This window comes from Nestor notabilis, unplaced genomic scaffold (genome assembly GCF_000696875.1).
Source record: "Nestor notabilis isolate BGI_N333 unplaced genomic scaffold, ASM69687v1 scaffold8539, whole genome shotgun sequence".
Lineage (NCBI taxonomy): Eukaryota > Metazoa > Chordata > Aves > Psittaciformes > Psittacidae > Nestor > Nestor notabilis.
In genome coordinates this window covers 1-15608 of record NW_009942318.1, presented here as the reverse complement: position 1 = coordinate 15608, position 15608 = coordinate 1, and the positions used below count along the sequence as shown (strand labels likewise).

The 15608-nt window shown below is 36.3% G+C and overlaps 1 protein-coding gene across 1 annotated transcript; it reads right to left on the bottom strand.

The window, feature by feature from the left end:
* Nucleotides 1–66: 66 nt before the first annotated feature.
* On the bottom strand, nt 67–15412 carry NSUN6 (NOP2/Sun domain family, member 6). Its single transcript, XM_010021333.1, has 9 exons — nt 15324–15412; nt 14052–14161; nt 11468–11621; nt 9850–9931; nt 8691–8810; nt 7319–7463; nt 5328–5476; nt 3492–3617; nt 67–621 (listed from the first exon to the last, which is right to left on the bottom strand). Exons 1-9 carry the CDS (start codon nt 15410–15412, stop codon nt 409–411), a joined length of 1188 nt encoding a protein of 395 aa, XP_010019635.1. The 3' UTR covers nt 67–408.
* Nucleotides 15413–15608: the final 196 nt, after the last annotated feature.

The following is a 15608-nucleotide window of genomic DNA, read 5'->3' as shown; positions in this document are numbered from 1 at the left end:
ATAGTTCCCATCTATTTTTTTTTTTGTTTGCATTTCATAAAGTAGCTCGCTTCCCTCCCAGACAAACCCTGTTCCTGTACTTGCTGCACTAGATAAGCAACTCGCATGGGGAAAGAAAGAGCAGACAGCAGTGTGAGTGAACATACTTGTCATTCACGCACTGACCTGCTGTAAATACAAAAGCAAATGGAGACTTAAAAATGATGCTGCCCTTCCCCCAGACATGATTTTCTTTCTGCAACCTGTGGCTCTTTCCCAGCAGAACAGCTGGCAGATTTTATAGCTGCCATAGCAACCCTGCCGTCAGCCCGTTGGCTTGGCAACGTTGCAGCAGTGAGAAACACACTTCATGTCTCAACTGTCTGTAGACGCACAGAGGTGTTTTTTTCAGGTGGCATTTCTAAATGCTTATTTACTGTCCAATTTAATAAACTTTGCAATAAAAAATCCTATACAGTCCTTATTTGCCAGTGAAATCAGATCCTCTTCCCTGAAATCTTGCAAAGAATTAATATCCATTCCTTGCAATGTCACAGCAGATGGATCAAATCTCTGCAGCAGCTTCAACTGATCAAGCGGCAGTCCAGCTCCCCTCATGCCTTCTCCTCCAATGTGAGGTTCCTTTTTAAGTAACAAAGAAAAGCAAGTTATTGCATCAGTAAAGGTCTTAAGTGCCCTAAATGTATTCTGGTGAGTATATGCAGAGCTGCCTGTTCACATGGACTAGCTGGGTTTGTATTATTCATACCAGGGGAGGATTTAGAAGTCATGTGGCCCTTCTTTTGTTGCCTTTGACTGGCCAGTATGTGTAAAAGCATACATACAAGGGCCAAATTACTTTGAAGAGGTCATGGTGCACCTTATTCACTTTAGCCCAGTAGTTTAGAGCACTTGCTGAGGACAGGTACACAGGTTTAAATCGGTTCATTACTCAAAGGACAGAAACATCACAAGAAAGTTGTTATCACCAGATAAGGTCTACAGGTTTTAGGTTGCTGCTTTTAAATGATGCAGAACTTCTGTGTACTGACTGATAGCTACGTGTTAAGTCAAAAATAGTGAATCCTTAGCCAGTTACCAATATACTCAGTAACAGTAGTAGCAATAACTGGATTCTTCACATTAAAAATTTAACTGGAGACTGAAAGCCCCATACCAAAATACTCTGCTGCCTGAAGAGGCATTATTTTGGAAGATGAAGCAGCAGAAAAATCTGAACTTCGGATTTTCTGTCATGTAATTTAGACTAATGGGTAAATGGGACTACTGTTACCTGTGTAGGTATATGAGGGCAGAGAAAGATAAAGGAATGGCTTAGCTATCTGAATTCCGGAGATGCCATTTGGCATCAAAATCCTGGAGAAGAGAAGGGCTTAAAATCACTGCCCTTATCTTAGTATTTCTTGCGAATAGCCTTGACTGTTTCTTATTTATACCAATTCCTGGAAAAAAACCCTAATTCTTAACTAAGTGGATTGTTCTTTCAACGCATTCAGTAAGAAGATACAACAAAATGTGCAAAAGCTGGCATTGCAATATCAAAAATCAGTTTCCTTTGTAAATCTAGTGTAGTCTATAATGCAGCTTACCACAGAGCATTTTTTTGAGCCATCACACTTTGCTAACACAGGAGCTCACCCAGTCAGTACATGATGCAAGTTAGTTGCTTAACCACGTACTATATGCTGTAAAGCTGGGCATCCAAGCATTTGCAGCCTGATTCTTCTCTTCCTTTCCCTCAGCAGGATTTCAGTGCTTTCCAGGTAAGAGACAAAAAGAGGTGTCCATTGCAAATTGAGAAAAAGACAATATACAAAGGGAGATGAGGGTAGCAACTCGTAATAGATGGAAAGGTAGAAGTCTAGGGAAAACAGAACTACATCAGGCCAAACAACTCGCTCAGACAGACCAGTTTTCTCCTCTACCTTTTCCTTTTTCCTTCCAGTTAAGTTACTGCATTTAAGCTGATAATACAGTATCTCTTATGTAAGCCCTTAAGAGGAAGTAAGTCTGCACAGACAAAGAATCAGCTGCCATGCAGTAACCTCCACCTACGAGATAACACCCAAGGCTCCATCTCCTGTTCTTTCCTTACCCAACATTATTCCAGGACCTGTTGCTAATTTCAGAAAATGGGAGACAGTGAATTGGTTACTGAAGGAGGTGTTCACTGAGAGACTAGAAGAATACGGGAAATACATAAAGGAACATAAGGTAAGTCAACCCTAGACTGCAGTTCCTGTTCACTGGAAAAGATTACCTTACTTTACTGGGGAACTGGTTCTAAGATACTATAACCTTTCTGTAGGTAAACAATTCAGGATCATCTAATCTAAAATATACTATACACAAAGCTTAGTATTTGCAGATAGGGCATTTGTGTGTGAAAATTAGAGCTTTATTTAAGACATATTACTGGTGGGAGGAAGCTTATTAAGGAAGAATCTTGCATTTGAGTTAACAGGGCTTCTGTTTTGCATTCTTGATCTATCAAGGGTAATTTTTATGCTGTTAGGTAAATGTATAATCTCAGTTGAAACAGCTGGAACTGAAAAATTCCTAATAAATGGATGGTGAGAAAGCAGGCAGAAGGACCCTACATACAAATCACACGAATTTAACTTGTACACCTGTTGTATGTATTTTTTTAAATTTCAATTAAAAGATGCATCTAAACTTCTTAAGAGAGATGCAAGTCATCACAGAATGTATAAGCTAAACAGGTTAGACTTTTCCTCAAACTATGATGATAAACAACTAACCCACCCAACTCACCACATCAACAAAGAGGAAGAGAGACGCGTATGCTCTGACGATAAACTCTTTCAAGGTACTAATGAAGGTAACATATTTTTTAATGTATTCGATATAGGTAAAAGATTCTGCTATCTCCCTATATATTACCTCCTCCCATTCTTACTAATGGTAGACAATAACTCCAAAAATTACAAGGTAAATTCTTGGGATACTAAGCCTGAAGTAAATTTGTTCCCTCATTCCTTTACATATGCAAAAATAGCTCCCATACATATTAAATCCTCCTTCCTCAAAACACAAGGTTCTTTCCATTTATCTCCCATCCTCTGGGAGATACTACTACTTCACTACTTCAGTGGCATTAATAAAAAATTTTTCACTTCTCCTGTGAAGGTGCAAAAAAAGAAAACAAAATAAATGCATTAAAGAACAATTGCAAGAGAAATTTTACCCTGTCTGAACTATCTTCTGTCCCTTTTCTGTTTTAAATGACTTGTACAAATCAAAACAACCACGGCACACAGTGGGAAACTACTTAACAATCCCTAAATGAAGCTAAATTAAACATGAAAATAGATGTGAAAGAGCCTCAGAAATCCTTGTGTTATTTCTATCCACAGCAGTTAAAATTGTCTGCAGTGAAAAAGATTTATTGATAGTAAATATAGCATATGTCTGTACAGTGCCAAAACAAGCTCACTGGATTGTGTGAAATACCCTGAAAATACTGTTACCTGTGGCTGAAGCTGAAGGCATGGAAAAGTTTTCAGGGCCCAACCTACTTGCTCCTCATTTTCAGAGAGTGTAATCGTACATGTACTATATACTAAAACACCTCCTGGTTTCAGCAATTTCACTGCCTGCAGGAAGAAATAAACAATAGTTCAGCTTATTTTTAAATGCACAGACTTTCATATTAAGCAACACTAACCAAGAAACCATTAAGCTATAATATGAAAACTTAGCACTTAATTAAACTCAAATCTTTGTCTGAGATAGCCAATGAGGATACTAATTCTTCTCAGGAAATGCAGTAAAGGATCCTATGGATTATAAAGATTCTTCTTCTTTCCAAATCAGCGTTATAGCTCATGCAGTTTATTAATACCACTGTAATGATTCATCTTGTAAGATTTGTTATTTGTGCAGCTCTGCATATCCCAGACAAATTAGTTCTGTTTTCATCACCTGCTGCCAACCATTTATACACAATATTTTTTTCAGTGATATTAGATGCCAACTGTTTCCACGTCTTTGGCAGGGAAGCTATATATATGCTGCTTTTCAAGCTGTGGTTCACCTTGAATACATATAATTCAGCTTTTGACAAGCTTCATGAAACCTTGTCTTTCAGCATCAGCCGAAGCACACTTCTACTAGCATGAAAAATATGGCCTCCTGGCTTTGTTCTATGCAGTGAACTTACTTAAAAGAGTCTGTGCTGCTGCAGACAGAAGACTTTAACCTGTTCAATGACTGACTAGAAATTAGAAGTGATGAAACTGAGGGAATAAATTAAATAAATAAATAAATAAATAAAATCATAGAAGAAATCTCAAGTATCATCTTGTCCAACCTTTCCTGGCAAAGCATGTCCTAGACTAGATGGCCCAGCAGCCTGTCCAGATGAATCTTAGAAGTGTCCAACACTGGGGAGTCCACCACTTGCCTGAGAAGATCATTCCAATGGCTGATTGTGTTCAATCAGAATCTCCCCAGGAGTAACCTGTACCCACAACCCGTCACCTTTCCCATGTGACTCCTTGTAAAAGGGTATCTACAACTCTTTTGTAGCCACCCTGTAAATTCCACGACATGGTGATAAGGTCTCCCCTGAGCCTTGTTTTCTCAAGGCTGAAAAAAACCCGATTCTCTCAGCCTTTCTTCATGGGGCAGCTTCCCAATCCTTTGATCATCTTTGTGGCCCTTCTTTGGATTCTTTCCAGCCTGTCCACATCTTTTTTGCGTAGCAGGGACCAAAACTGAACACAGTATTCCAGGTGTGGCCTGAAAAGTGCTGAGTATAGTGGGACAATGACTTCTTTATCTCTGCTGGTGATGCTCTTTTTGATATAACCCAGCATCTTGTTGGCTTTCTGTGCTGCAGCACATATTGAGCTGCTTGTCCACCAGGACCCCCAGGTCCCTTTCCACAGAGCTGCTTCCAGCCAGGCAGATCCCAGCCAGTGCTGTACTCCTCAATTTTGTTTTCCTGGGTTCAAGACCTTATACTTGTCCTTGTTGAACATCGTAAGTTTCTTGTTAACTCAGTCTTTCAGCCTATCCAGATCATCCTGCACAATGGCTCTCTCTTCTGAAGTGCCCACTTCCCCGTGAATATAAAGGTTTTTATTTACTATAACTTACATGTACCTTTCCCATGCTCCAATGAATTGATTTCACCTAGCAGATATGGTGGAGCTGAGAGGTTAACTGGATCCTAACAAACACTTCTTTACTTAACTGCTGAAAAGGCAGGGAAAATGAGGTACCATTTTTCAGTATGAAGTTTGCTGCTGCAAAAGCATTTATGTTCAATTTAGCTTATCTACTCAATGACTAATACATACCACCGTGAAAAGCTTGCGCTGTAGTGGTTTATAAGAGGTCACTTCCTTTAAAGTCGAGGCATAAGCCATATTTGGTCTCTGTCCCATCCCACTACATGGAGCGTCAAGAAGAATTCTGTCAAATGACTCTGGTAGGAATGGAGGTCCTTCTGTAAAAAGCAGTTAGTAACGTGAAATGTAGCTCTTTTTTTCCTTTGAGACTTCACCATAGATAAGGACAAGCTGTTACTGTATCTATAGAACATTTATGCTATAGATAGTGTCTCTCAGCTAGAGAGAAGTCTCAGCATTGTTTGTGGTAGATTTCATCTTCCAGAAAACCAAAAAGTGTTAGTTCTGTGAGCTCAAACAATACATGATCCCTTTAGGCAATATTTTTTTAACCTTAACTTAATAATTCAAAAGTAGAATGTAAAAATGATCAAACAAAATGTTGAAATATGATTGGTCAGAGGTGCTGGCTACAGAGTTGTACATATAGGCTGTAATGAACCACAGTCAGCTCGTATCTGAACCAAGTGTGCAAATCTTCACTCAGAGAAGCCTGCAGTTAACAATTAAGGCTAATAATAATAAAAATAATTATAATAATTGGACTGTCTATATAATAACTATTTCTTTCAATGCATATATTTCTGTGGAAATACAGCACTTCAAAATAACATGAAATATTACAAGTTCTAATGTGTGACATGTGCTGTCTCCACAGCAGAACAATTCAGTAAACAAGGATTGTAAAGACAAGAACAATTTCTGAATATCACCTGGATAGATAAGAGAATGTGTAACTTCTGTTTGCAGAGCCTATCATTTCATCTGAATCCCACTGACTCAACAGCCCAAAAGTTTCTATTGCCTTAGGGCTAGAGAGACACTTCAGCTCAGCATCACCAAGACAAAAATGGTTCCATAAGTGTATCTGTGAGTCCCTAATGAGGAAGAGAGACATACATATATGCTTTATCTCCCTTCTTCCTTCTGTTTCTAAAATATTTGAGTTAGGTTATAAGTGAAAACAAGTGAGTGACTTCACACTACTGCTACCTAGCTTGTTCTAGCACTACAAAATGAGTCTATCTGATCCATTACTAAAATGTTCCAAATATTCCGTGTCTTACTTGCAGGGACGTACAGAAAAGCCTTTGTAATCTCTTAGTATTACAGCTAGCTCTTCATCTGTGTAAGTGCTACGTATCACCTACAATATTTTATGCTCATAGAAAGACTTTTAAGAAAGTACCTTTATTCCTCCAAAGCAGGAGTAACAGTAAGGCACAGAAAGAGTGAAGGTGAATTACACAACCTCATTCCTACTTAGGCTAACCAGTGACTGGGATAATCTACAGTGAGAAAGAACAGCATACTTTGCACACCAAACTAAAAATAATAAAGACAGAAGATAGATAACATTTAAATCATTCCATCATGGGAACAGAACCAGTATCATAAATACAGCACTTGAGAAAAGCAAATTAAATGAACTTAAAATAATACACTGTGCTTCCATAGAACTTTCCCTTGAACAGCTGAACAAACATCAATGAACTAAACCTTGCAGCACTCCTGGGAGTTAGGTATTAATAACCCATTTTACAAATGAGGATTCTAAGGCAGAAAAGCCAAGCAATTCTGCAAAAATATTTTTTTCTCTTAGACTAAGTCAATCAATTCAAAGTATGGGGTTAAACATTACCATGAATGAAGCTTTAAGGCTTCTTCAGTCTTTGATATTATCTGAGAAAGGAATGCATTTCCTTTGAGCATATTAGGTTGTGATAAGGACACATAGACAGTTTGTTAAAGGTTTGTATTTGCTTCATGGAGAAGCTGATCATCATAAAAGAGTAGAAAATAAATGTGTTCACAGTGCTAAAGCAACTTAGGTATCTGCCGAGATTTTAAGGACTTGCAGACCTGTGGCAGTTTTAATACTATCAGTTCACAACCTTACTATTTTCTTCAAAAAGCTATTACTACCTGAGTTACTTTACCTTGTTCATGCCCTTTCTTCTCAACTGAAAGTGCCTTTGTTCCATCATAGCAAAAAGCCTTAATGCAACTCAACTGTAGCAATTTGGCGTTCTGCTTAATTTTTTTGACCTTGTTAGCTATTTTGTCCATGGCTATTACTTCACCCTGAAATAAAAAAAGATGAACTCTTCATCAAAAGCATAAGGATCAAATGGATGTGAAGTTCCTGTTTTTCTCCCGCTGCCACAAGCAGTGTAACGAATGAAGTCTACAGAATGTTGTTATTCTTAAATCCACACTCCTGTAGTCTTTTTTCTCCCCTATTTTCCATGATACCCTCATTAGACTAGATACCAGTCTGAAGCTGTATGCATTCTGACTGGCACTAGATGCTTGTTATAGTTAATCCCTAAGGGTGCCTATATTGTGACTAATGGCAACTGGGTTTTTTGTTTGTTTCATGCTGTTTTGCTGGGCCATAACTTAGGTTAAAGTGTAAACATTTGAAAGAGCATAGAAGTCTCAAATGCATGGTAAAATAGGTCAACAGATTTTAAATTTGCATGGAGATGGTAGGAAACATGGTCACATCCAGCTCAGTCCTGAGGAAATGAGGCCCACAGCCATGCCTCTGGCTTGCTCAGACTCAACATACTGTTAAGACTTGCAGTAGTTGTCACTCAAGGTACTTTGGGAAATACAGTATATACTAGAATAAATTTTAGATGTGGGGGGAGGAAAACCACAATAATGCATTATTCCTTTTATGTAAGAATAAGATTTCTCTTTTCCTCTCCCAAGATAAACCAAAACAGACACACGCCACTATCTGGTAGATGAAATCTGTAAACACAAAGGAAGGAGTAGTATTAGTAACATCCAGAACAGTAATACCATCTTCAAGAAAACCCCAAAGGCCGAAATCCTCTAGTAGACTGGCTATAGCAAACAGAACCTGGTAAGAAACATGGCACCTTTTTTCTATTCAGTGATGGTCTTTAGAGGCTTACGGGAGGGTAACATGACTAAGACAGTGTAATAACTTTTATTTTAGTTATTAAACTGTTCTTAACCCATGGGCTTTTACCTTTTTCCAACTGTCCTCCCCATCCCACTGAGGAGGTGGTGGGGAGTAAGCAAGAGGCTGTATAGTACTTAGTTGCCAGCTGGGCTTAAACTGCGACACCATGTGCTGCTGCCTCTCACCTATCACTGTTCATCAACCTATTGTGCACACACACTAACAACTGATTGTGCTTCAAAGTTAGATCTGTTGCTAAAACAGTGGATTTGCTGCATGTGCACTGTACTGTGGATATAAAGAGATAACTCCTTCTCCTGACAGACTCTTAAAACAAAAGAACAAGCTGGAAGACAAGAGTCTTCTCTTACCTGGTCATGCATTAATGCTGCAAGATGGGTTGTTTTTCCTCCAGGTGCAGCACACATATCCAAAATTCTCTCTCCTGGCTGAGGGTTTAAAATATGGCTCACGACCACAGAAGGCAAATTCTAGCAAAAAAATAAAAGCAACAAATAAGGGAGAATTCAAACCTTATGTCCTCTATCAAGTCTTGCATTAAGGAATGTCATACTTGTTGAAATAAAAATTCATTCAGCAGTGAAGATACCTATGATATTGCTGTCAGATTCCTAGAGAGAATAAACTATTGAAATTACATAAAAGAGACAGTATTGGTCAGAAATCTCCAATAGCTCCTTTCTTATTTAAAGCTATATATGAGTATCTATGACTGAAGTTTAAGGGTTCATGACTATGGAGACTACAGTGCTAAAAGTCAAAATAAGCTGATATTATCAGAGACAGAGCAGCTCTGTATATTATGATTAATTTATATTGATGTTTATTTGAGTATTTACTGTATGAGCATACTAATGTAGTATAGTAACAAACAGTAAAATCAATAGGTAGGAGTTTAAACTTGCTGAATTAAGGTACCAAGAAGCTGAACTGTGCAATTAATGGTATAAACATAACAGATGCACTGAAGAGAAATAATATGCAATAATCGTTCACAGTATTGCATCTTACACAATATAGCAATACTCTGAAAGATTCTCTTCTAACTTGGTTCAACACAAAGATATAAAAACCTTTTTAAGTTGTCTTTACTACATGTTGTCTTTGGTTAGAAGTTTCAAGTTCCATGCCACAGTGTTCAAAAAAAATAAACACTAATTCACCTCACACATGGCAAATTCAAGTCAAAAAAGCTGGGCTCAAAGGGTTGTGATCAGTGGCACAAATTGCAGCTGGAGGTCAGTCAATAGTGGTAACTAAAAGTTACTAAAAGTATCTGCAAAAAGAATTTTAAGTTTTCAAGTGAGTATCTAAATAACTTTGAAATCCCTTACATATCTCAGATGCAGGATGCTTAAACATGCAGATATCAACTTCGTACTAAATGTTTCATTTTCTTTAAAGCCAAAGAGTAAATTAGGTGCCACATTTATAAAGTATTACTGTGTGCTTAGAGAATAGTCATTATTCTGCAAATAGTACAGACTTTAATTTTTGTAGCAAACATACCTGTAAAAACAATTGACTAGGGAGCACATTGTCAAAAGAAGGACTAAGGTAGACTGGCTCTATCATTCTTATGCCCATCCCTCTGAAAAACATGGAAAAAAAAATACAATCAACCACTTGGATTTATTATTAATAACAGTATTCAATTAAAATAATTATGCTTACAAATCAAAACTTGAAACAATAATCTTACAAAAATGAAAGCACATATAAATCAATTAAGAAAAATACTTAATTACATCATTAAGTTGGGTAAGCCAGAACAAAAAAGGCACTACATTATAAATTGGAAATAGCTGTAGAAAAATTCATAAAGCAAATTTTTATTTTTTGTACACAAGACAAACTGAGATCTAACCCAAGCCTTGATAATGTAAAGAAATACATTAAAGCACATTTAAATGCGTTAATTTCAAGCCATAACTGCTTTTGGCTAGCCATGTATGCACTAGGAAACTGGCATATGATTTCCCACTTACATCTTCCTCCATTTTCCTGGATTGCCTGAGATTTCAGTCAAATAACTAAAGAACTGCTATTTCAAAAGCCTTACAGGAATATTGATTTGCCTGCAACACAAGGCTTGAACTTAGAAGCAACCTAGCAGTTTTAAATATGGTTGAAGTTCTGACACAGGTTTCATTAAGTTAAGACAAAAAGGAAACAGCCAACAAGATAAACAAGGAGAAAGCAAACTTGCAGACACCAGATACAGTGTTACATACTGCCATTCCCTGTCATCAGCTCAAGAGGTATATCCTACCACTACTTCTACTATATTTGAGCTCTAATGCATCAGAAATTCTCTGACAATGTTATTTTTTTATTTTTTTTTTTACTAGACCTTTTGTAGTTTGTTCTCAGTCATTAATTTAAGGTCCATGCTCTTCTATCTACCCTGCTTTTTATATGTATTCTAGTATAGCATACCTTAGTATTTTAGATGACAGAAGTGAACAAACCATATGCTTTCGCAACAAAATAGAAAAGCAAGTAATCTTGAAATAGGTAACTACCTTGGCAAATGGTTGGTTGGTTGGTTGGTTGAAGATGTCTGACCTTATGTTCTGTCCCCTGCCCCACCAAAAAAAAGCCCCTACAAATATTTTTAGGAGATGAGAAAATGATAAGGCTGCGCTGCTGTTCCATCCAAATAGGAAATTGTTCTGTCGGTACAGAGCAATTTACTGAAATGCAGTTTTTCCATAGTGAGAATGTCCGTCACTTCTGTTTTTTCTATATTATTGAAGTCATATCCTACATAAATTCTAAAAAGGCTTTCATTTCTTCTCTCCTACCTCTCAAGCAAAGTGGTATCTGGTACTACCATGAAACTAAATGTTGAGTCTTCTAATACTTACTGTAGTACTTTAATCAGAATTGCCATCACACTACTGCTACCTTATTTGTGAAGTTACAGACAGCAGGAGGCACAATTCTATTATATACCCAGAAACTAACACTTCCTAAAAAATACTGGAAATCCCAACATGTAACACAGGTCTCGGTGAAAGCCACCCTGGTGCTTTATGTAGGGTACTGAGCATTTCAAAATGTCTTCCTATCTTCCTTCCCTTTGCGAAGTTATAGGTGTAGACTGCAGTTACTATGGACTTACTTCAATGGGCCACTTGAACTGAAGATTTCACTGCGACTCAGTTCGGAAATCCCATTTCCAAGGAAAACTTTGACTCCTTCAAATTCTTTGGCTCCTTTTTTACATTTCCCTTCAATATCTGAATACACAGAGACCAGATCTCCAGCTTTCAGAACTGCACAAGAACAGAAATTTTGAAATTAACTACTTGACAAGACAGTAATGACCAAATAATTCAGGATTTTCAGTAGACTATGTACTTCAACTCCTATATCACAGCAAACTTTAAGCTTTCTTAATGTAATCAAAGAAGAAGATGAAATGATACTAGACTTGAAAGGGTACATGATGAACAACGCCTACTAAATGACCAGAGCTATTGAGAGACACAAGGTTACAAATCAGACCGTGTGTCTTGTTTTTAAAGAGGACAGACAAATCTTCAGGGTTTTTTTATTATGGCATGGTCACCTTTAAGTTCTAAGCACACTCTTTGGGATTCAGTCCTCTGTGTATGCTCCAAGCATGCAAGCATCAAACACACTTAGTGTACAAAGGCAATAATAATTTCTCCAATGACCTCTCAATAACTAGGTAGAACATAGCTATAGCTGCTTTTTCTGTAACTATTGCTTTCATACCAGTGATTATATATTCTTGTAGAAATAATTTTTCTGGTGGGGCGCTCTTTGCTCTAAGGCAACTGCTGTTCTCAATAATCCTCTAGAAGAGTTTTACGTCTGGAATTAAACCCTTCAGAACAGTAAAGTATGTAAATATGAACCAAATTTTAGAAGTTTCCTAGGGACTTAAACAAACTTTTTGAGCTAGAATAAAAAGAGATGGAAAAGAAAGATGGTTTTAGGTGATTTTTTTGTAATAGTAAGCAAGCTCTATGCACTGGCTGGCTGAAAAAATAAGCTTAAAAATAAAGGTCTCCACTGAAAGCAATAAACAATTTTCAAAAATTACATTTCTGACGTGTCTGGCTAGCCAGAGCAACTAGAAGATATGACAAGTAAGACTAATGGCAGTTCAGCTTCCCAACAAGTCTTTGAAATGTACGACAGCCTATTGTTATTGTCTGCTTAAACTTCTGTCCTCGGTTCAGCTATGGCAGTCAAACTTCCAGCAATTTAACTCTTCCATCAAGCATTTTTGCCAGTGATTTTTTGCAGTATTCAAACATAAAGGATTTTATTTCACTCTCTGCTGACAACAGTGTTTTTGAAATGCATTAATATTATGTATGGTTTTTAAGCTTTTTGTAGCTTATACTGGCATTCCATAAACATAGAGTTTGATTAGTTAAATTAAACTCAAAGCCCTCTGATAATTAGTTTACCCTCATTTGGGTTTCAAGTTCAGTGATTAAATATGTGTTCTTGCTGTACTCTTTTTATCCCTATTTAGACCATCTGTGCTTAATAGAGCCTTATTATATTTGGCCTCAAGTGTGTAGGATGCCCTTTTATTTTATTTTCCTGTCTGCAATTCCCCTGAAGTGTTCCTAAAGTTTTATAGTATCTTTTATTTTCTTTGAATTGATGTTGCATGCATAATTACATGCAGCAATTATGATAAATCACTAGCTGACTCAAAGGGGGATTTGAATATTTATGAGGTTGTCTAAATAAGCAGTTTCAGCAACTGCCATAGCAATATACTTATTTCATTATCATTTCCTAGAATGAAAAACATTCCTGTTCAGTGAATTGGACTTAAGCACATGCTTAAAACTTCTTGAAGGTTTTCTCCTAAAAGGGAATGAAGTTAAGTGGCTAGATAAATGCTTTCCTGACTCACTTTGTTTAATAATAAGAACCGTGATGAATAGTAGATCTTATCACAATAGAATAATGAGGTGAATCATCCAAAATTATACTAATTTCACATAAAGTTAATTTGACCTTTAAATAAAAACTAAATAAGCTGCTGAACACCAAGCATGCATATGTAGATTTTTTATCTTGTCTCACAGGCATTGAAATAAAAATTTCCACTTTTTAAGAATCTGATATTAAAATTGAAAATTTTTCTCATCAATAGAAAAAGAAACTTTTTACTAGATCTCGCACACATAAACAATAGCAAATGAATCACCAATGCATTTAAAAAAAAAAGAAAACCTATTTTTTTTAGATCTGTAACTTAGAATCTGACAGGATCATGAAGGCAAATGTCTTTGTGACTGAAAAAATAATTTATCTGGAAGTAGTATTTATTAAATAATTAACATGCATCCAGTTATCATAGAGATGTATCTGTTGCCGCATTCCTTTTATTCTGTTTACAAGACTGGAAAGTGGCAAAGTTCTCTGGGTTAATTCTACTGAACATTCGTATTAAAAGTTACAGTGTTCAGTGGTAGGAAAAATCTCTTAAAAAGACAGGTTTTACTTTCAACATGCTCTTTAAAATGATTTTCATATAAAAACAAGAAACTGAAATCCTTGACAACTAAAACTTCCGCTAGGAATTACATATTGAAAAAGCAACTGTGAATAGAAAAAAAAAAGTCACTATTTATTGGAAACTGTCATCAAACAGTGACACTTTTTCTGTCCTCTTTACAACTTAAATGGGTGTATTATAGAATTCTTACATCTTGAGGTAGATATGATTCCAGGGACATAAACATGTGCTCCTCGAAGTACTGCATATCCACATTGGGCTCCAACAATGACTTCAGATGCATGTTTTTTTAAATCTCGCCTAAAAATACAAAATTTAGTTCAGTTTAAAAGGGGAAAAAAAAAAGAGAGTACTGAAAAAAATATCCCCCAAGTAAAATCTAGTTCATAAATACTCGTTTTGTCACAGCACAATAGCAATAATAGTTAACTATCCTGTATTACACTGAAAAGAATTATTTTAGTCCCAGAGGAATCAAAGGAAAGAGCCAAGAAGGAAACCAGTTCTCAAAATATATTCTGGTACATTCTGCCACTATTATGAACCTGACACAAGAATACAAAGAAATTATACTGAGATGGAGAAATAATCCTCTATCCCTTCCTAGGCCAAATGATTGTAATGTGAATTTCTTGTGTTTAACAACTGCTAAATGTTTCTATAGTAAATGTGTAGCCAGGTGCTAGGAACTCCACCAGTAGGAACTGTGAACAAGATACTTACTCGAACATTTTAAAGTGTAAACATATCTGAATATAAATAAACCAGAATGTTCAGAGAAAGATGCTACAAAAGAGAATTAAATTGACAAAGAACAAATAAAAGAATTAAATGCTATTTTAGAACCTACAGCATTTACATACTGTTATGAATCTCTAGCTAATCACGATATAAACTGGATCTTAAGCATGTTAGTCTTCATTATGAAAATACTTTAAATAAAATCACCATCAATGAATTCAACAAAACAGTCAAGACACTCCATAGGGGCAGACACAAATGCATAATGGAAAATATCCAAACATATCTTAAGAACGAAGAACAAATAGTCACTTTGTAGGGGATAAAATTGATTGATGAACCCTTTCACATTAAATTCTGCTCTGAACTTGATTCTAGTGGAAGAAAACCCTGGCTGTATTTAGCTATAGTTCTATATTCCACTGCTAAAGTTTAATTCTTCTGTCTGCCACCTAGCTGGCTTTCCAGATAGGATGTACTTATGTTACATTTTTCATATAAAAACTAAATCTCATCAATAAGGAGAGAACTCTCTCTATGTTTTCTTACGTATTTTAAGAACTAGAACTCTCACCTGGTTAGGATATGGACTGTCCACTAGGTCTTAATATAAACAGAGTTGTATTTCCTTTACAGTGAGCTAGTTATCATAACTGTTTAACAAGAAATCTGCAAGTGAAATATGTGTTATGACAAGCCAAAAGACTTGAAAATTTCAAACCTGGGTCCAATGACAGGAATTAATAGGATGTCCTGGAGTTTCGGGTGCTCAAGAACTGGAACACATTGTCCTTTAAATTGCTGTTTCATTAAAAAACATAATTATTAAGCAATACTAACAGATCTAATACTTAAGTACTTAATTAGACTTAAAACTATTTTTCCATTCAAATTTATAGCTGTATAGTACAAAAAAAACCAATCAAACAAACACCCGAAAGTAATGAAACAGTTAAGAGAGGCTGGGTAGTTGTGTGTAAGTGTCGTGGTTTAAGCCCAGCCGGCA

Bases quoted from the DNA above. Each gene is read 5' to 3' on its own strand.
- NSUN6 (XM_010021333.1), bottom strand. From the start codon at position 15,412: ATGAAACAGCAATTTAAAGGACAATGTGTTCCAGTTCTTGAGCACCCG. The intron at 14,162-15,323 runs GTTTGAAATTTT...TTGTATTTTTAG, and splicing joins ATTCCTGTCATTGGACCCAG to GCGAGATTTAAAAAAACATG. The intron at 11,622-14,051 runs GTAAGAATTCTA...GTTCTTGTGCAG, and splicing joins AATCATATCTACCTCAAGAT to TTCTGAAAGCTGGAGATCTG.